Here is a 22,726-nt window from a genome sequence, read left to right as displayed (position 1 = left end):
AACTGTGCACGTGCGTCAATGGAACCAGACGATAGGTTTAAATGTTTCGCGGCTTGACTGTTAAAAGTAGATGATTGGCTTTCCAGCGGGAGGGGCGGGACATGTTCATACAACCGCCATCTTTGCCGTTACGGGTTTTCCCTGTATAGTTCTATTGAGGATTGAGGAAGTGGCATGTCTCTTATATAAATTGTCTCTGAGTGAATGGAAATAATCGTGAGAGGTCTACTCGATTTTTATACTCTCTTTTTCAGAGTAGGCCTACTTACATTTTAATTATGTATTGGTATATAAAGACAGTTTAAACCAATTCACCTTTGGCTAAGCCACGCCCTAGAATGTAGATTGACCAATCACAGCGCAGCCAAGAACGAGCTCCGACAGAGGTCCGACACTTTTTCACAGCGCTCCATTGACTTTAACGCAGGCGTCTCATATTTTTGGTCTCGGCAGGCTATTACCGTCGTAGTTTTATCAAAAATATGGTTAAACGTTGTGCCTGGGGCATTTGTAACACAGATACGCGTTTCCCAGGGAAGTTGGAGGGGGGTGTCCGTTTTTTTCCCTTCCCAAAACCGATTTCAAATCCTGACAAGTGTCGTCTTTCGATTAAACTGTGTGTGGACGTCCTCACAGTCAGCTAAACCCCTCAAGGATCAACAAGCACACTTTTGTGTGCTCTAAGGTAAATTTAGATTTTAACCTTACTGTAAAGTTATACTAGTTAGACAGTTATATGCTGTTTGTTTAGCTAACTTTGTTATTCAAGATACAAACACCTAACGTTAACGTTAGGTGTTTGTATCTTGAATAACACAGTTAGCTAACATCCAGCCGCTAGTCAAAACATACAATCCTGACTTACGTTACGTGATAACTAAACTCGCTTTAGCTTGCTTGCTAGCACCTTGATTCTTCATTAACGTAATTAGGGTAGAGAACCGAAATCATAACCTAAAACAGCATAAAACTGTCTAACTAGCATTATAACTTATAACTTGACGGGAAGGTTAAAAGAAAATTTACCTTAGAGCACACAAAAGTGTGCTTGTTGATCCTTGAGGGGTTTAGCTGACTGTGAGGACGTCCACACACAGTTTAATCCAAAGACGACACTTGTCAGGATTTGAAATCGGTTTTGGGAAGGGAAAAAAACGGACACCCAACTCCAACCTCTCTGGGAAACGCGTATCTGTGTTACAAATGCCCCAGGCACAACGTTTAACCATATTTTTGATAAAACTACGACGGTAATAGCCTGCCGAGACCAAAAATATGAGACGCCTGCGTTAAAGTCAATGGAGCGCTGTGAAAAAGTGTCGGACCTCTGTCGGAGCTCGTTCTTGGCTGCGCTGTGATTGGTCAATCTACATTCTAGGGCGTGGCTTAGCCAAAGGCGAATTTGGAATGTTTTTTTTTAGAAAAATCCTACCTACCCTGCCTTTAAGTATTATGCCCTAAATCTGGATAGAAGTGACATCATTTCCTTAGAGGGAAAGCAACTCCAAGAAAAAAAGTGTTAGTCATAAACCTTTATCTCTTTTTATCATTTTAGTAGTCTTATCCAATAACGTAAAACTTAACATGACCATCCTGTTGTGTAAATTTATTCTGGACATGAAAATGTTTCTACATTTTTAAAACAGATTTTATTTTAAAATTCCTCCTAAATGTTAATCTTCTGCTAGTATGTTGTTCTTTCCAAGCAAGTTATGGGCTTTATAAGCTTAAAATGACCACCCTTTTAAAGTCTACCTTGTTACACTTTGCATTGTAAATATGTCATGTAACAGTGCTGACAAATATCCTATAAATTCCTATGGAAAACTACAAACTACAAAAGACAAATCAGTCTAATCTTACAGTCTTAAAGGAGAACTCCGGTCAATTTTAACATTGAGCTCATTTTTTTGTACATTTGGAGTGCTGTCAATACAGAGAACAACGACAAAAATCGGTGTTGCCTACACCGAGTTATTCTATTTTTAAAATTTGCACCCTGTTGACTTCAATAGGGCAAGTACTAAACCTGCTTTTAGCCTCTTAACATCCTTGATGTGTCATTACAAGTGCACAGAAAATGTGAGTGATTCCTTCGGAGTGAACACGAGTGGATCTGACTGCAGTAGATGTGAAAGATATGTATAAAAATGATGCCAGCGCAAATACCTGTTTCCATCCTGTTTTCGGTTGAAGTCCAAAGTAATCGATTGCCGAGTTCACGCGCATAGGTTTAGTTACCTATGATCACGCGCGTGAACTCGGCAATCGACTACTTTGGACTTCAACCGAAAATCAGGGTGTAAACAAGTATTTGCGCTGGCTTAAATAACATCATTTTTATACATATCTTTTACATCTACTGCAGTCAGATTCACCCGTGTTCACTCAGAAGGAATCACTCACATTTTCTGTGCACTTGTAATGACACATCAAGGATGTTAAGAGCCTAAAAGCAGGTTTAGTACTTGCCCTATTGAAGTCAACAGGGTGCAAATTTTAAAAATAGAATAACTCGGTGTAGGCAACACCGATTTTTGTCGTTGTTCTCTGTATTGACAGCACTCCAAATGTACAATAAAATGAGCTCAATGTTAAAATTGACCGGAGTTCTCCTTTAATATAAGGGTGTGTACTTTTACTGGTAATATAATAATTAAATAAATAACTTATAAATAACATGATAAAATAAATAATTTGTTAAATATTTATAAATATTTAGATTTTTATATTTGTTTTTAGCTTTTTTTATATTAGTTTTTTTTTAGCTATACATGTGTTTAATACATGTTGGTTATACATATATCATTTATTTTTACAAAAAAAGTTAAAAAAAGTATTTATTTATTTAATTAATTATATAATAAATGTATATTTGTATGTATATAATGTATATTTTTTAAATGGGTGTATTTTTGCCCCTTTGAGATCGATGAAGTTGTGTTTTATAGCACGATCAACACAAGATGGCACTAAAGAGAGCAGCTCATGCTCATTGCTAGTCCAAAGAGACCTAACAAAACACATCCAAACACCAAACATTCTTTGCTGGGAGTGGCTGATTCATCCTTTACCCTGTATATTTCCAAACCACATGTTACTACATGACCTGCATAATTTCACAGAGCATAAACATAAACTGGCTTAATAAGGGATTTGTGTGAACAATATGAGAGAGCATTTACCTTGAGATATTTCATTACTTAATGAACAATCCCTATTATCCGCATGCCGTTGAATTTCCATATGAGCAATTTCTTTGAAATTGTATAACTTTATTTATTATAATACTATGTCTTTTGAGAGTAGTCTGAAAAAAACTGTCAGTTTCAACTTACCAAACAACAAAACGAAAGTGTCAGAAGTTGCTCTTCTGCATTACAACCCACAACTTGCACATACACACGTTTACACAACACACACATGCTTGCACATGTCAAAAGAGGAACAGGTGTGTTGTACGTGAGACATGTGCACGCCTCAAGGCAGGAAGAAGACCCCTCACATTCATTAGCATACATGATTACTCATGTCAGTGAGAGAGTAACAGAGAACACCATCATCCGATGACCGAACACGTTACTGTCGTAACTGTCCTGCCCTGCCCTGTTAGGGCCTCTTTATGACAACATTAGGGATATACTGTCCTCTGTGGTTGAATTTAAACTCACCATGTTTATACCTTTCATTTCAAATCAGGGTACTTGATGTAATTAAACTCTTGAACTGACATGCAAAAACTTGGATGCATTCTAAAAACGTGGCACTCAAATTTCATAGCCAATTGAACAGACTTTTCTCGAAAGCGACTTTGGCTTTGTCACACAAACATAATGAAATTAAGGGTACATTTACTCAACAACAATGTAGTAAAAAATGTAAAAGTTTTGTACAGAAGACAACGTTGTCAAAACGATCCCCATTCACACAGATCTGCGAAAATGACTAAAAATACTGTATTATGCATGACAGGCCAGTAGTTGGCAATGTCACTTTGGAACACTACGCGCATAATGGGCCCTATTTTAAGGATCTAAGCGCATGGTCTAAAGTGCAAGTGCACTCAGGGCATGTCCGAATCCACTTTTGCTAGTTTAATGACGGGAAAAATGGTCGGCGCGCCCAGCGCATGGTCTAAAAGAGTTGTCCATATTCTCTTAATGAGTAATGGGTGTGTTTTGGATGCTAAATACAAAAAAAAAAAAAAAAAAAACAATCAGAGTGTAATTTCCCATTCCCTTTAAAAGCCAGTTGCGCTCTTTAGGGTAACTAAACCCCTGGTCAGAGCCTGACTCCACCCACTGGCAATATTTGAAAATGCTGGAAAAGTAGGCAGAGGCCAGTGGAGATGGGGCGTGCATCTGAGACGTATCTCTCTGTAGGCAAGGGTGTGGTTAGCTGGTACCCTCTGACGTCAGAGGGTACCACAACTTCCAATAGGAAAATTCAACTGCAGTAGCCACTGTTCAACCTGAAGAGGGCAGCACTCAGACGTTTTTACACCATATTTTGTAGAATTAAAACACTTTAAACACAAATGTCAAAAAAATTACTTGCATCAATGAACAGCACTAGTAAAGCCCCATTCTTACAGATCATTAACTAAAAAAAGTTGGTTTAGGGTTTAGTTACCCTTTAAATAACAAAAAAATAAAATATTGCGAGGTCTATTTCAGTTGCCTCAAAATAGCAACGCGCCAACAATGCGCCTGAACACACCTCGTTTTTAGACCAGCAAGCCCATGGTCGCACAAATGGGCGCAAATGCATTTGCTATTTAAACAATGTGGTGCAGGATGTGAAAATGATAACTGCGTCAGGCTGAAACTAGCAAAACACACTTGCGTCGCGCTTGGCGCTGCATTGCGCCAGGTGTATGATAGGGCCCATAGACTGAGTACGTAACATGCATGCGCATGATGTCGTCGTTTTCACAAACTCGCGTTTTTGTAGTTTACATGGAGACAATGATGGTATCGTTTTCAAGAACTTGCACTTTGAAACACGTTTTCAAATGTACGTTTTCAGGCCCCCAAAACGTCGTTGTAAAACAACATGGTTTTCGAACATTAATTTTAACGTGATTGTTGGGTGACCTGTTCCTTTAAGCTAGCTGAATTGGTAGAGTTAATAAAGAATATGCCACAAAATATAGCGATATTAACGTTCCTCCAATGGTGTTCTCTGATTTTATGAGTTTACCCTGAATTATGGTGTGGAGATTCAATCTCTAACCTGACAGTTATTTACTTGTCGTAGTCGAATAGCAGTTCTAAGAATAGCCCCCATATTTCCACACTGACCACTGTCAATAATTGTGCCACTCCACAGTCCAAGTTTTTCTATTTACTTCACGTTGTGATTGTTCTGGCATGAGCTCAGCTGTGTAAGCGTGTGAAAGTTTGTGCGTATGGTGTGAGCAGTTGAACCGCACCAACAAGTTCGTAACGAACTGTCTGCTGATTGCAGCGCTTCCAAACACAGCCGCCAGCCCCACTGGGCATTCGGAATGGAAATCCAGTGAAAGTCAAAAAGAGAGGGAGGGGGAGTACGCTGTTGTAAACATAGCCATTAGAGCTTGCGCGTGTTGGCTGAAGCTCAAGAGCCGAGGGCAGCCAGTGCAGCTCAAACACGTGCTCGTGCTGTTCACAACACCAACACGGTCTTATATCACGGGGGAGGGGCGCTGATTCTAGGAAATCATAACTGACTGAGACAAACTTACATGTGACTCAGAGTAGCCTATGCCTCCTTATTTTGAGCAATATGCAAGCTCATCATAGCTAAATCACACGCACACCCTATCTACACCAGGCAGTCATATCTATTTCTAGACTGATGTCATGAAGGATGTAAACACTTGTTTGTTAAGGGGAATCTTTATGATCATAACATCATTACATTTAAGGGTTAGTTCACCCAAAAATGAAAATTTCTTTCTTCCGTGAAACATAAAAGAAGATTAATTTATGTGTGATATTACATGTGATTTTTAAAAGTCAAGCTATTGTAGAAAAAACATTTTGTAAAAAACAGAGAGATTCTTTTAAAGGAACACTTCGACTTTTTGGGACTTTAGCTTATTCACCGTATCCCTCAGAGTTAGATTAGTCCATACATACCTTTTTCATCTCCGTGCGTGCTTTAAGTCTGTTTGACGCACCCACCGCTAGCCTAGCTTAGCACAAAGACTGGATGTAAATGGCTACAGCTAGCATACTAATCCCAATAAGTGACAAAATAACGCCAACATTTTCCTATTTACATGTTGTGATTTGTATAGTCACAGTGTGTACAAATAACAAGGTCATATGAGACACAGCCATTTTTTAAACGTTTAAATACTGGGAACTGTTTTCTCAGGGGGGGATGGGCAGTTTTCATTTTTGAGAAACAGTGACCTTGTTTGTGAAATAGTAGGCTATTCCCGTTCTGATTCTCCCCTCGACCTCAGTCTGTTCGGCATTGTCTATCAGCTTCCAAAGTTTGTAACTCCTCGTCTGTGTATTCTGGCTCAAAACGATATGGTTCTGGATCTTGGTTTGATACCAAATAAAAATCCTCTGACAAGTCCTCAAAGTTAGCCATGATCACGAATCACGTTCGCTACTAGCTAGTTAGTCACGTTGGTTTTGTTGACGGAACGGCGCTTCTCGGGTGCTGCGCTCATCACTCCGCCCAAGTAGCAGTGCTTCGCCTTCTGAGAAAATAGTTCTCAGTATTTAAACGTTTAAAAAATGGCTGTGTCTCATATGACCTTGTTATTTGTACACACTGTGACTATACAAATCACAACATGTAAATAGGAAAATATTGGCGTTATTTTGTCACTTATTGGGATTAGTATGCTAGCTGTAGCCATTTACATCCAGTCTTTGTGCTAAGCTAGGCTAGCGGTGGGTGCGTCAAACAGACTTAAAGCACGCACGGAGATGAAAAAGGTATGTGTGGACTTATCTAACTCTGGGGGATACGGTGAATAAGCTAAATACCCAAAAAGTCGAAGTGTTCCTTTAATAACATTTTAACAGCATTAAAAGAAACATGATGCCCTACATTTTGCAATTTGTCACTGCTGTATGTGTATTGTACATGAACGAGAAGTATGAGCTGTTTCGTAAATCATAATAAATGGCAACAGCCGGTATATCCAGTACTTCCAGAAGAGATTAGCAGGAAAAGAATGTGCATGCAGATTATATGCATATTCCATTAGGCGTGGAGCTACAAAATCTTAGGTTTCACCTTAATCTGAATATGCATGTATAGTTGTACACTACCATTCAAATGTTTGGGGTCTGTATTTTTATGTTTTTTAAAGAAGTCTCTTATCCTCAGCAAGGCTGCATCTATTCGCAAAAACAGTAATATTTTGAAATATTATTACAATTTAAAATAACTGTTTTCTATTTTAATATATTTAAAAATGTGATTTATTCTTGTGACGGCAAAGCTGAATTTTCAGCATCATTACTCCAGCCTTCAGTGTCACATGATCCCTCAAGAAAGCATTCTAATATGCTGATTTGATGAAACAGTTGTGCTCCTTAGTATTTTTGTGGAAACCATATTTTTTTCCAGGATTCTTTGATGAATAGAAAGTCCAGCATTTATTATTATTAATTTCTTGACTGACACTTTTCATCAATTTAATGTGTCCTTGCCGAATAAAAGTAATCCTATTAATTTCTTTAAGAAAATACCTTACTGACCACAAACTTTTGAACGGTACTGTAAACCTGTTTTTTGTCTCACTATTTCCCCCTTCACACTTTTGTGTTGCAAGTACTAAATTAATATAATGATTGTATTGCAGGTAATAAATTAATACAATTAAAAAGAGTACAGTATAAAAGCTTGCAACTGATGGCAGTCATCCTTCCAGTGCTGTTCCCACTGTAATCTCACGCTCTGATCAGGATGAGCCTCTCTAAAGTTAGACTGTAGGAGATTTACTAGTCCCTTGAGCAAGAAAAGTCTGTGTGCTGAAGGCTAATCCAGTACAGCCCAACCCCCATCTGTAACTGAGATCTGAGTGCGCTCGTCTGAGGAGCTCGACACCAGGCAGCTACAGTAACACTCCTTTGATACAGGAGGAGCTTTCTGGAACAAATCTAATTGAGTGTTTTGTCTGAAGTCAGAATTGCTTCGAGTGTTTATTCAACTACCATTCATCCACCCCCACAATTCACACAGGTATACAATGAGTCAGACAAATGCAACCTGACAAAGGCACTGTTTGGAGGCCTTTAAATATTTAAGAGAGCTATCCGTTAGCATTCATATTCATCATAAAAGCAGCTGCTCAGTTGGCCCAGGACCCCACAGAAGTATGTGATTTGAAATCTGCCAACTTTGTTCATGATGGTCAATGTAAAAATAAACATTCTGGCCTCCAAATGATATAGGCCTACACTCTTAGAACAAAAGGTAGAACAGTTAATGTTAAAGAAACCTTTATGCCAAAAAAGTTCTATATAAGGATAAATGTCTTAAACGGCATGTTCTCATTCAAATATATAATACAAACTCGCATACTACTCATCACATCTCCTCAGCAACAACGTTGTATATGAATATTCGTCTGACTGCAAGTCGAGGATTCCACAGGGAAAAGTGAAGGAGGAGGGGCGTGTGATTAAAGAGGATGTGCAGGATATTTTTCGCTTAAGGTGGCATTACAGCACCCACTACTCTTGAAACCTACCTTATCAGACAATATCTGGTCAGGGAAATTTCTTGCAGAAAAAGTGTCTAGCCACGTAGTGATAAAGTATGTCCACAAGCGGTTTAATTCTTTAAATTTAATTCAAATCAAAAATGAAAGCATGATAGGAACCCCTAAAAGGGTCTATATATGAAATGCCTGACAGAACCCTATGGCATGCGGAACAAGGTACGAAGAAACTTTAACATCTATGGAACCCTTTTCAATGCACAAAAGGTTCTTTATTTTGAAAAAGGTCCTTTAGATTATTAAAATATTCTTCACGCTTAGAAAACAAGGTTATTTCAATAAAAGGTTCTTTGGGATCCCAAAATGGTTATTTTATGGAATTGCTGCAAAAAGTATAAAGAACAATATTTTTAAGCTCTGCACTAAACTTATCACAAACGGCTAAAAGTTTATCATATAGTCATATGCAATATCTATTAATAAGCTATTAATGTTACCGCTTAATCTTAAAAATAACAAACTATTAATGTCCATACACTTATTTCTGGATATTAGACTATAGCTGGAATTTAAACAGGAAGAATTAAGCAATAAAGCTTCTCCCTTAAGGACAGGGCAGTAAATCAGCAGGGAAAGGCTCTCTGTCTTTCACTCCTGTGTTTACGCATTCACTTGCTTATGGATTATCTCCTTGGTTACTTGGCCCTGATTTGTTGTATGCTTCCATTTAAAAACAAAGCATAGAACACTTAGAAATACCCAGAATCCCTCAACCCTTTATTTGAAACCAGACATTTCGAATCCTCAAACAGCAGGTCTTCCATCTGCACATCATGGATCTGTGTTAAGTTTTTCTGTTAACTGGCTTTTCCCACAACAAATAACCCATGATCCCCACCTATATATACTTCAAGGACTAACTTGTACAAAAAAAAAAGACAGGCCTGTTCTTCCTTTCTGAGAAACGAATCTAGCTACAGTCCAAAAGAGACAGGGCAAGTTTTACAACTTTCATGATAGCATTGCATGGTGGAGGAGATTGCAGCCTATTACCTATTACTATTACTATTACCCTAACCCTCTTCCAAGGGACCTCTGCTTAAAATAAAAAGCACATTTTTTTGCACAAAGATCCATTTATACTGTAAAAAAGGTGCTATCATACTAAATTAAATCATTTACTTTTATATTGTTACTGTATTGAAGCCAAAGCAAATGATTCAAATGTTATCTAGAAAATATTGACATTTTATCAAGTGCATATTTGAAGACTTCAGATGCAAAAGCCTCTAAGTGCCATTTGAAATTTTCTTTTAAAATGAGCATTTTTATCAAGCTTGTATATTTAAGTTCAGTAATTTCACTTTAATGACAATTAATAGGTAATTTTCATTGCCATTAAAGTGAAATAACTGAACATAAACATACAAGCTTGATAAAAATGATCATTCTAGAAGAAAATTTCAGATGGCACTTAGAGGCTTTTGCATCTGAAGTCTTCATTTTGTCTACCCAGTATTAGAGTAATGTAAAATCCAAATCATACAGCACTTCTCACAATAAATATAATTTGAAAGTAGATTTAATTAAGTTTAATTAAAATACCTTTTTAAAATCTATAGGCTACATATGTTATATAGATATTGTTCTATTAAAGCAGATGAGATATTTTTTGGTTCATACACTGCAAAAAAATGATATGATCAATACGTTATGATATGTTTTTACATTGCTTTAACTCATCAAAATAAGTTAAGCAATTTTTTACTTTTTTTTACAAGTTATAAGGCAGCATCTTTTTTAAAGTTGCTTGTAGGTTTTTGCATCATGAACTGCAACCATCTTTTTAATTTCAATGTTTATGAATATAACAAAAGCACATAAATTGCAAAAGACATTTTCTGAAGAAATGAAGTGTGCAAAAGTTGCTGCTGCAATGCTAATATCTTTGCCAGGGTGTTGTTTTTTAAACACCAAAGTCAAAAGAGCAAGTCTCGTATGTTTCAGTTCCTCCCTTCAATGCAAGTCAATGGGATTTCTTTGTTAAGTCTGATGCTTTGAAAAGTAAAACTGCACAATTTGAGATATCATTAATGTCTTAGCACCAACAAAGATCTATAATGTTAAGGTTTAACCCTAATATAAGCAGTAGTGAGTAATAATCACTAATAATAGCATTAATCAATCGGTGACTGAACTCTATGCACATGATCAGACAACTATTTAAATATTTACTCATACCACGGTAAACAAAAGTGTTTGAATAAAAAAGAATGACCCCGACCTCTTTTATCACAAAGGCCACATGGCACAGTGGGTTCTGGGTAAGGTGAATTCTGAGAAGCCAAGTCCCTGTGGGCACACTGATGACTGAAACAGTGAGCAACGGCACACCAGTAGTCTGTGTTTGATACTTCAACAAAGGCAGTGTGTGCTTAAGACTGTTCTCCTGCTGTGAGGTAAACAAGGAAAACTGCCATGGATGTTCGGCCACAATCTGTGCACATACAAAATCAAATGGTGAAACCAGATGCATAATCATTTGCTCAAACATCTGAATAATAGTTTAAATAGACGATACAACCCCTCGATTCACTGAAACGAAATAAATCAGGTCATAGAAATCATACTAATCGCGTACATAATGTAACTTAAAAATGACGCTGCATTGTATATGATCAATAAAGCTCTCTTCCTTCTCTATCCACACACACCCCTTCCCTAAGTGTTATGTAATGCAGATTGCAAACACTGGTTGACCAAACCCCTCAGTGATCCTAAGGGTGGGTAATGTGATATGCAAGTATGTTCTTCTTTTTCTGCAAACTGTCAGCAAAAATGATCAGATTTAAACAGTGTTAGTTCATGAATGTAACCCCTCTCATTAATAGCATATTCAGTGCAGTGACCAAACAAAATGATGCAAAATTTGAGGTGAATAACCAAAACTGGCAGACTGTTCTGATGTCTGGGCACACTAAGGATAAATTATTACACTTGATTTATCAGACAATAATTGCATGGTTTGGTGCCAAATGCAACCAAATGTAGTTGTTGTGTTAAAATAGTTCACAACTGTTTCTAAGAACTCTGAAAGAGGACGTGGTTAGACTGACACAGAACAGAAAGTGCCAGAGCAGATTATAAAGATACACCAATTCACATTTTGATCATGGTTAGGCATGTTAGAATAATTCCACATTTTGTATGGGTTCAGAGGGTTTCAAAGACAAAAACATTGTGAAAGTATCATAAAAGTAATCCATATGAGTTTTATGGACTATGGAATTGTATATCGTCAGATAGATTAACATCATCATTCACTGATAATCTTCTCACCACTGTGACAGAGTTGAGTCAGAGAAGAACCGGATCAATCAGATTTGTAAACAGATCGTTCAGACCGGTTGTGTGAACTAAATCATTGAAAGGATCGGACTCAAAAAAATTTATTTGTTCAAAGAGTGCTAGGGTGGATGTCAAGAATAATTAAAGGATTAGTTCACTTCAAAATGATACCACTATTTTTTTTCCTACTCTGGAAGTCAATGGGGTATCAACGGTCTGGTTTACCGACATTCTTCAAAATATCTTCAGCATCCTAATGTTCAGCAGAAGAAAGAAATTCATACAGGTTTGAAACAACTTTAGGGTGAGTTAAAGGGATAGTTCACCCAAAAACTAAATTAGTGCGTCATGGTGTAGCGTAAATATCAGCATTATGTCGCATTACTCTAAAATCTAAAGTCTAGTTGTGCTTTAGACTTTAGTGGAATCCGTATGTTCGTTTGGCTGGAAGCTAGTTCTTTTACTTTATAAAGTTTTAAATATGATATATTTAAGATATTTTTCTTACACAATCGCATCACTTCAGAAGGCCTTTGTTAACCCCCCAGAGCCGTGTGAGCACTTTTATGATGGATAAATGCACTTTTATGGACTTCAAAACAGAAACGGCCATTCACTGCCATTATAAAGCTTGGAAGAGCAAGGACTTTTTTATATATATAATTCTGTATTCATCTGAAAGAAGAATGTCTTACACACCTAGGATGACTTGAGTGTGAGTAAATCATGGGCTAATTTTCATTTTTGGGTGAACTATCCCTTCAATGATGACAGAATTCTCATTTTAAAATGAATTATTATTTTAATAATGTACATTTGGCCTGTTTCTCAGGTAAGTAAATTATGAAGAATTTTGATTTTAGGAGGAACTATTCATTTAATCTTAATGATTCAACAAACATACTGCAACAATTAAACGGCTGTAATGAGTCAGTTGCATGTCTATATAAAAGCCCAGTTATTAAGTAAGATTTTTGACACAATTCCATTTAGACCGCACACACCTTTAATGCTGGGATGACTGAAAATAGGAGAAGTAGGGGAGCGCGGGGCACAGCCTAACACATGTTGGTTTTGGCTCAATTATTAAAAATAAGTTAGATTAATCTTCTTTTTTTTTTACACAAGCAACATACACATGAATACTTAAAGTTTTTTTCTAGGACCTACCATTTTCGTACAGTTGCACTGAAAGTGACAGAAGTGCAAATGTTACAACTTACCACATATGCGGGGTTAATTGTAACAGACAGAGGGGTTAGTTGTAACACTTGTGTGTAACACACATAATTCAGTACTATTTTATCTGTGTAGTTTGTACATCTGTATAGATAGATATCATACTTCCATCCCTCATCCAATCATCCTTCTATTATGGATCGATATCATGGATAGAGATATAGCAAAGGGCTGCACAGTTTTGCAATAAATAAATAAATAAAATCATCAAATATTGTAATTGCTATTGAATTATATTTGTGTGTGGCAGCTGCATGCAAAATTATTATTATTAATAATAACTGTAATAATAATAAAAACATGCTCAAAATCACATTTTAAAGGGTTTATTGCATGAAACAGGCTTTTTAATAAATAAACAAGTGATCAATGCATAGTTAAGAAATGTGAAAAATTCCAACATTGTGAAAGTCCAACAAAGTTAAATATGGCAATATATATATATATATATATATATATATATATATATATATATATATATATATATATATATATAGTTGTGTGGCTCCCATTTTTCATTTCATTATCATTGTACACTTGGAGGCTTAGTTGTAACACTGTGCTACAACTAACCCCGCTGGGTAAAAAATATTTTAAGCCTAGCTAACAGTTGCTAGGAGTTGCTGATATGTTTCAAAATGGTGCTATGTTTTAGCCAACAAGACAGTGATTAAGGTAATATAAAGTTAGATTTGGTGACGTACACACCCAACTCAGAAACCGAAAACATTATGATGAAAAAATTTACTTGCATGGTGTCAAAACACTCTTTGTCCAGTATATTCACGAAATCTTATCAAAACTTTCCACAAATTCGCGGGAGACTGTCTTCTGGCAGCGAGAGATAAAGAGCGGAAACACAACCTGCTTGACCCTGACTATATGTAAAAGGTCTGTGTTACATTTAACCCCGCGTTAGGTTGTGCCCCGCGCTCCCCTACACACACGACAAACCCAAAGAACATTAATAAGGGCCTTCTTGCTATTTGCAGCCAGATGTTGTCTACCAACAGGAGATAACACAACCATGCTAACCAACAAAACCTTGACCCTTGCTAAGTCTAGGCAAGGGGGGTTCAATCTTTAAAGGTGATGATACACTGGGCAACTTTTTGAGCAATGTGTCTGGGCAATGTTGCAACGGGCAACCAGATGAGACACAGGGCCCAGGGCCAATCTAAAATATCCAGATATAAATTTGTTGCCCTTCTCAATGGGAAAGTGCCCAAGCAACAATCGCTCGGCAACATTGCCCAGCAATGTTCAAAAAGTTGCCCCATGTATCCTCACCTTAAGATGCCACTGACCCCCAAAAATGATCATTCTCATCTGAGAGACCCCATTCTAAAATGTAAAATTCAGCTATATTCTTATAAGTGTAAGTGTATTCTTATAATTGTAAAGAGTAAAGACCCTATGTATACGGCGAAAAACTAACATTATAAACATGTGATAAATCATAAATTTAGTCCCCCCAGAACCCAGTATGAAAACCCCTGGTCTAACATGTCTGATGCAACTGTATTTTAAGGTTCCCTCGATTTCTAACCGCCTGGCACGTGCCACACGAGGTGAACGGGTCTCCAGTTCCAAATATGGAAATTTAGTTATCAAGAAAGATATTGATTCGATGGCATATTGTTGCAATAATTCATAACCTTCTTAGAAATCAAGTACATCTAGTCTAATGTCACATTCAGCTGCTCCAGCACAAGAGTGCAAAGAGTTCGCACATGTGGCTGTCTAGTGCATCGTTTTTTTATGCACTCGGTTATGTAATGCAATGATTGATGATACCGAGTTCCGCGGAGACATATGGCGGTGCCAAAATAAATATAACCACCAAGAATGCTAAACCGAGCGGAAAATGATATTTATGTTGAAGCTTAAACGTATAAAACCTCTCTCCAACTTTTAACTACAACATAATACGTGTTTACATTTTAAAACTGAGCATGCGCCCCCATCCTTCAAAAATGGTACGTGCCGGATTCAGCGTCATCCATTGTTTACAAATCAACCCTTGAGCTGTTTCTGTTGAGCAGCGTGAGCGTGGCGGACGCCGGGTAAACGATCCCATCCATTTGAATAAAAACAATTATCACGACTGGATATTATTGTACATAAAGATATATTCAAAATGCCTTGTCGAAAGGAGAATTATATCTTTTTGGAACAGTCGGTAACGGTGGATTCTAAGGAAGTAGACGCTCTCGTGTCGAAAATCGGCGAGGCGCTTCAGCTTCACAACAATAGCTCGAGTCAGAAGGCGATGTCACGTTTCCACGGTCTCACCAGCAGCAGCAAACCGCCGAGCGGCGGCAGCAACAACAACAGCAGCAGCGCGGCGGGCGGTCAGCGGTGCATCCGTCTTCGCAGCCGGAGTTTACGGACCAGCCGGGCCAGTCCGTACAATCCGCCCGGATCCAGCGATCAGGAATGGGACCATTTCAAATCCTCGTGGAACCGAAAGAAAATCGACGAGGACGATCCACACCAGCTCCTCCAGGAACTCATACTGTCGGGGAATCTGATCAAAGAGGCGGTCAGACGACTCCAGTTCCCCTCGGAAGCACCGGAGAACGACATCTCCAAACCTGTAGACTGAGTTCACCAGCCCGCAGATGCATGGACGTCGTCACGGTTTCAGATCATGGGGCAGCCAGCTCGTTGTCATACGTTGGTTTTTACAAACTTTGATATCACACCCTTATCATTTTTCTATTGTATATTACTGAGATGGAAATGTTATGTACTTTGGACTGTTTTGCAATGTGACCCTCCTTATTTAGTAATTTTTTACATTGTTTATCTCAGTGTTTGAATTGAAATGCAAATGTGATGCAAAAATCTAGTGGTTTATAGCATTTTATAATAGTATTAACTGGCCTCTGGCTGGTTTGTCCTAGAATGGTGCATCTTGTTTTGGTTTGCTGGAGTTCAGCACTGTGTGTCAGTAGCAACCGAGAACTGCTCAACTGCTTTGTTTACTGGTGTAGATGTGGTCGGGCTGCTGATTTGCAGTCCTCGCCTAGATCAGGCAACGGGTCACACTTTTTGTTTACTCATCAAACTATATTTGGATACCGACATATCGCTATTTTGATTTCAAACTGGCCATGTGTGCACCTTGGGAGGGCCAATGTCCTCTTTCCCTTTCCATGTGAGGAGCAAGGCCAACACTCCTTCTCAAAGAGACACTGAGATCAAACTCACTGGTATGTGTTATACATGGGGGATGTGATCACTGATCACAACACTGGCACTGCGGTGTTTTTTTTTATTATTCCAATGTGGAGTTCTCATGTTTGTTTTTTTGTTTTCACTCTGTGTAAACTCAGCGTATGCTTCGCAACGAAGTGTTTTTAATAACCCTGATTGTTCAGGGAATTTGGTGTCTAATAAACATGGTGTGTTTTTTGCATAAGATCATTTTAGTTGTCTATTCTTGTAATCATTTCTGGTTTGAAAATGGTGATATCAGGCGATAATTATAATAGGCTACTTTGATATTTGCCATAGTACTGAATGATCATCACCACCATTCACATAATATATGTAAACAAGGTACTTGAAAGAACGTATTACCAAAGTAAATGTCCAAAAAATACAATGTTAATACCCATTATCCATAATACTATGGTACTTTTTGACTTGTGACTCAATAGATGCGTTCTGATGTGGCATTTGACTTTTGGATCCCATATTTATAGGTGTGTGTAACTCAAGTAGCCTACTATGTTTTTTATATAGTCCCTTAAGTAGCTAGGCTACTATACAGTTTAACTACACTCATAAGGGGGGTAAAAAAACGTGTTCAAGAATGAGACCGCATGTGATTATGAGCGAAAACACAAGCTGACTCGCCACTATGATATCTTAAGTGATATGGTCTTTGAACATGGTATGCGATTTAAAGTTAATAAATGACTAAGTAATTCATAATCGCAGCATTATTACAGCGTCTAGCTAAACCCTATGACTTTTTTTTTTTTTACATAATTATGAGGTTAGAAGCTTGGCATTTTGTCTAATTGCCCAGCAGATGGCAGCACAATGTAAATCACACCAGTTCAGCTTGGGAAACGTCTGTAAATCTGAGGGACATAAGCTTTGCTACATTAGGAGATCAATTGAATTATGAAAGAATCAGCATATGCTTCATGAATGAAATATGCCCCTCAAGAATGCATTTTTATCTTACAGAACACAAAAGTGAGTAAACAATAAGCCAAGAGGAAAGGCCAGGGGTTCAGGGATGGCCAAACATTACATAACATTTGAATCCAGAATTTTTTTTTTTTTTTTTTTTATAAATAAAGACGAAATAAAGCTTATATAGGCCTAGATCATTGACATATAACAATCCTCTTCACACATATACACAAATTACACAAAATCACTCAATCTTTTTTTTATATATATATATATATATAGGGTATAGGATGATTTAATATAAATGTATTTAGTAATATAAATTCATCTTTTTGAAAGCAAGAAAAATGGGGGATAACTTTATAGTCTTACATTTGTGGATAAAATATTTTACAAGCCAAATAATACAAAATAAACATTTTCATATTGCTTCTCATGTGAAAAACCCAAACAAAACATCCTAAAAAAAATCTCAAAGTCTTTATATATGAGGTGTACAATATCTTGCCAGAGTTTTCTTGAATGATCACAATGCTTAAAAAGATGCGAGAGAGTTTCTGGTTGTGAATCACAGAAAGTACATTTCATACTCAATTTAAAAAATCTCTTTGACCTTATTCCAATAGATACTTTTCAGGAAGAGCCCAAACTTTCTTCCACAAAACATTTTCCACTAACCTCTTCCATCTTAAAATGACATGAGGAGTGGAGACAAAATCATTAAGAAATAGGAGACTGTTATTTTTTGATGTGGATGATTTAAAGCATAATCTTCCTACATATGAGTCAGCCTGGTCTGGGAGATGTGTGTCAGAACTTGACAAAACTCTATTATAACTCTTAAATACCATAACAACACCATTAGGTATAGCACCAAATACAGTGGCAAACTGTTTTGGAGTATAGTGAGACAGCAATTCTTGATATGTAAATATGTAACCATCCTGATTAAATAATTGATGATTGATTTCATTATTATTTCAAAAATAAAGACTTATGTTTATGACAAATATCCTTATTATTCCAAATTAAGTAATTGGTTGGAGAAAATGTTATTAAAAATCATAGACCATGCTAATAGAAATGAGAGAGAGCAACAGGGATCTTACAATACAAAATTTAAACCTCCCAACTGAGAAAATACATAATCTGGTATAATATTCCAAATACTGGATGGATTTCTCAAGTAATTCCTCAACCAGTTGACTTTAAAAGTATCATTTTTTGATATTGCAAAATCAACAAAATTCAGACCGCCGTAGGCTACTGTAGCTGTTGGACAAAACTTAAAACTAAATTATTATTTTTTAACATGGTGTGTCTTATTTTTCCATACAAAATTACACAGTAATTGATCAATATTTTTACACATTATTCTATTGAGGTCTAAAGAGATGGCTGCATACGTCAGACGTGAGATGCCTTCCGCCTTAGAGAGTTCAAGGATGCATTACAATGGCTGCATCCAAAATCGCTGTGAATGATTTTCGAATAAGCCATCTAGGCGAAAAACAGTATGTAACAAAAGAATATGTCTAAATTCACAGTCCTCATAAAAAAGATGCAAAAAGTACCTGGGTGACCTACTTCCTATTCCGGCGAGATTCTGGCCCTGTCCCAAATGGCGCACTAAGCACTCACGGTCTTCCTCTGAGTCCGCACTTTCGTGACGTAACGCCACTTTGACTGTCAGGAAGAAATCCGTGTGAATACGATGAACGCTTTACTATCCCATGATGCCGCACTGGAGAGGATTTGTGAATGGCAGTGAACCGACTCAACTGACGTTGGATAATGACAGCATGGCAGATGTGCGTCCAGATAACATTCATACTACACACATTCATACTATATAGAACATACTTCATTTAGCGGCCGTAAAGAAACTACTTATTCAAAAAAAAGTATACTCAAGAGAGTATGCGATTTCAGACGCAGTCATTGATTTGACTCAATTTGATTGACATGGATTTTTACTTGATTCTGATTGGTCAATCATTATGTCACCTTCAGCCCATCGTCACCAGATCAGCACGCTCCGCCCACTCGTTCACTCTCCCCGGATTACTGATTCAACACACCTGCACCTCCTCATTAACCTGCAGGTGTGTGTGCATTTTAATATTAATATTTTGAATGAGCTTTTATTTTTTGTTCAGCTTTAAGTTAAAATTTTAGCAGTTTTGTTGTGCTTTGCCATTTTTATTAGGCTATAGCTTTTGTTTTTTAAAGATGCACTATACATTTTTTGTTGTTGTTGTTGTTGTTGTTGTTGTTGTTGTTGTTGTTGTTGCTCAATTTAAATGATCAATCCTTCCAAAATGTGTTTGTCTTAGGCCCCGTTTACACGATGGGAAAACGCAGATATTTCCCTGCGTTTTGTCCTGAAAATTTACACGAAAACGGCGTTTTTATCCCAGAAAACGATTATTTCTAAAAACTCCGGCCAAAGTGGAGATTTCTGAAAACGCCGGTTATGTGTTGCCGTGTCAACGGGGAGAAACGGGGTTTTAGGTTCTCAAACGTCACATTATGCGCCAGAAAATGCTTACGTCATGAACCTCGCGCCGTGTCTGTTGTTTTGAAAGGAACAGTAAGTCGCTCGTGCTATTCGTTGTTGTCGATTTTGAGGATTCTGATTGGCTTGCATGGCTTTATCCTTCTCCCTACACTGCCGCCCATAGGTTTGGCATAGTTATGATGGCGCTCGACGGCGTATTTATGCGGGTTGATGTAAACGACAACTTTTTTGAAAACGATGTTGTGTGCACAATGTTATTATTGAAAACGGAGGGGGGGAAATATTCGTTTCTCTAAATACCCGGCTATGTGTAAATGTGGCCTTAACCTGATTCACTATGGTGCCTGTTATTAGTTTATATTTTAGAGACAGGATGGTTTTCGTGGAAAACTGCATATACACCTCACTCGCCCATGCCAGTGTTCTTCTGCAAAATGCATGCAGTTTTGTTTTTTAACCGCTAGAGGGCCAAAACTTACATAGTATACCTTTAAAAAATAATATTTCTATAGCTTTTTATTTCACATCTAAGTCATTTTAGCACTTCAACTTTTCTAATTTTCTAATTGATTTAATTTTTAATATGTTAACAATAACAACACTTGCACTGAGTGGTCAAATGTTTTTGTATATAACAACTGTAGCCCATAACTGGATTGAAAATACTTTCAGAGAATCAGAGTACTGAATTCGATAAAGATCTTATTTCTCAATCATTGTGTAGTATGAATACACCAGATCATTGGCACCATCTTGCAATACAAAAAAGTATGGTAGAAAACTAGTGAAGCTTGAAAATGGGCTTGTGGGACTTCTTCAGTGTAAAGTTTATAGTGAATTTAAACCTTTTGATATATGGCTAGAAGTTCAGGAGTCTCCGGTTCAAGCAAGAAAATGAAAACATTACTCAGAACAAGGTACCAGTAAGAAACAATGAACTAGATAAGAGAGAATGTACACTCTTAAAAATAAACGTTCCAAGGGGATTTCACAGCAATGTCATAGAAGAACCATTTTGGGATTTCCCAAAGAACCTTTCTGTGAACAGTTCTTAAAAGAAAACATTCTTCTTGTATATAAATAAATATATTTTAATAATACGAAGAACCATTGTTAAAGAACCTTTTGTGCAATGTAAACTATCATCTTAATCATTTGATCAAATAAATCAAGTCACAGTGCTTTTGATTTAGCAGAAGAATTTTTTTGTAAAACACAATGCATAATTTACTCCACCTCAGAGAATCTATAGAAGCTGCTTTTTAACTTTGCACAACACACCAGCTGTCATTGTCTGCTGAATTTAACCGCTCATCCTCAAAGTCACACGGGAACGGCACAGTTCTCACCTGAAATCCCCAATCCACCAGAGGCTTCTGCTGTTCCTTCAAATGTCACAAACACCCGAGGCTCAAACAATTATACATAAGCCTTACATAAAAACATTTTTTTTTCCATGTTCTGTCCTACATTCTGACCTACATCACAAAGTGACGATGATGAAATAGGGAATCCAAGATCCAAACCAAAAGTGTTTCTGATTTTCTAGCTTTGAAGGCGAGAATGAGTCACATTGGCAGTTGTTACGCTTTTGAGATCATGCGGTGTCTCCTCATTCCTTATGATAATGTAGTATAATAATGTAATGCAGCTGGACATTGTTACTTAAATTGGCCAAATGCAGCATGCAATGTTTTTAATGTGTTGCTATACGGTTTAGTGAGTGCTGGATGGTTGCTAGGATGTTCTCTGTGGTTGCTAAGCTGGCCCAATTGAAAATACAAACGTGCACTGCCAAGGTAGAAATGACCTGTTCCTCCCTAATTTTGTTGTTTGTTAATTTGTATATTTTGGCGAACCACTTAGAAAGTAATAGGACACCTTTTCTCATTAAGCTTTCATGTCCATTCCATAACAGTGCAGAACAACTTGCAAAAATTTAGCGACTTAAAAAAAAAAAACCTACCCCTGATTAAACAGCAGTTTATAGATATAGGCTGAGATAGGGGGGTCGGGGTCAGGGGTCAGGGTTAGGGTCTTGAATAGGTACTTATTTTAAGTAATCATGGCCACTTAAAAAAAGTAAACAATCTGGACGCACTACATTCGCCATGTTGTCATTGTCATGTGATTTACCAGCATCAGTTTCGTCGCTTCACTGCTACTCACAAATCCTCTCCTGTGGCCTCATGGGACAGAAAAGTGTCCATCGTATTCACACTTCAGAATCTCGCCAGAAGTAGTAGGTCATCCAGATACTTTTTGCCTACTCTTTAATGAGTTGGGCAGAGTGGGGGAAAATGCACCTCTGGGGGGTAATACTTTTTTGTTGCCGTTGACAAGAGTGATGTCGAAGTATTCGAGGAGAGAAGGGTCAAGGATATTATTGGTGGGAACCCAGAAATGTTCCTCTGGCCCATATCCCTCCCAATCCATAAATATTGTAGTTGCTTTCCGCTAAGTCTGGAAGCTAGGATTTCCTTGACCAGATAAGCTGGGTTTCCATCAATTTCTAATGGTGGTGGTGGTGGTATGGGTTCTGCATAAGTTCCAGGGTAAGCGGGCTTGAGAAGAGAAATATGGAACGTTGGTAAGATTCTGTAAGAAGCAGGGAGTTGGAGACGGTATGTGGCAGGGTTGATCATTTTAATGATTTTGATTTAAGGACTTATTTTCTTGCAAGGAAGGTGAAGCTTGAGATTTCTGGTAGAAAGCCAGACCATTTGACCAGGTTGAAATGACAGGGCTGCTTGTTGCCTGTGATCAGCATTGATCTGTTGTCGTCG

General features: G+C 37.5%; 1 protein-coding gene across 1 annotated transcript; it reads left to right on the top strand.

The window, feature by feature from the left end:
• Positions 1 to 13,832: 13,832 nt before the first annotated feature.
• Positions 13,833 to 16,693, top strand: gbp (glycogen synthase kinase binding protein). The gene has a single exon (XM_081388337.1). It carries the CDS (start codon positions 15,405 to 15,407, stop codon positions 15,870 to 15,872), a length of 468 nt encoding a protein of 155 aa, XP_081244463.1. The 5' UTR covers positions 13,833 to 15,404; the 3' UTR covers positions 15,873 to 16,693.
• The last annotated feature ends 6,033 nt before the right edge of the window (positions 16,694 to 22,726 follow it).

This window comes from Scardinius erythrophthalmus (assembly GCF_964197995.2).
Source record: "Scardinius erythrophthalmus genome assembly, chromosome: 16".
Taxonomy (NCBI): Eukaryota; Metazoa; Chordata; class Actinopteri; order Cypriniformes; family Leuciscidae; genus Scardinius; species Scardinius erythrophthalmus.
This window is presented reverse-complemented; position numbering and strand designations above follow the sequence as displayed.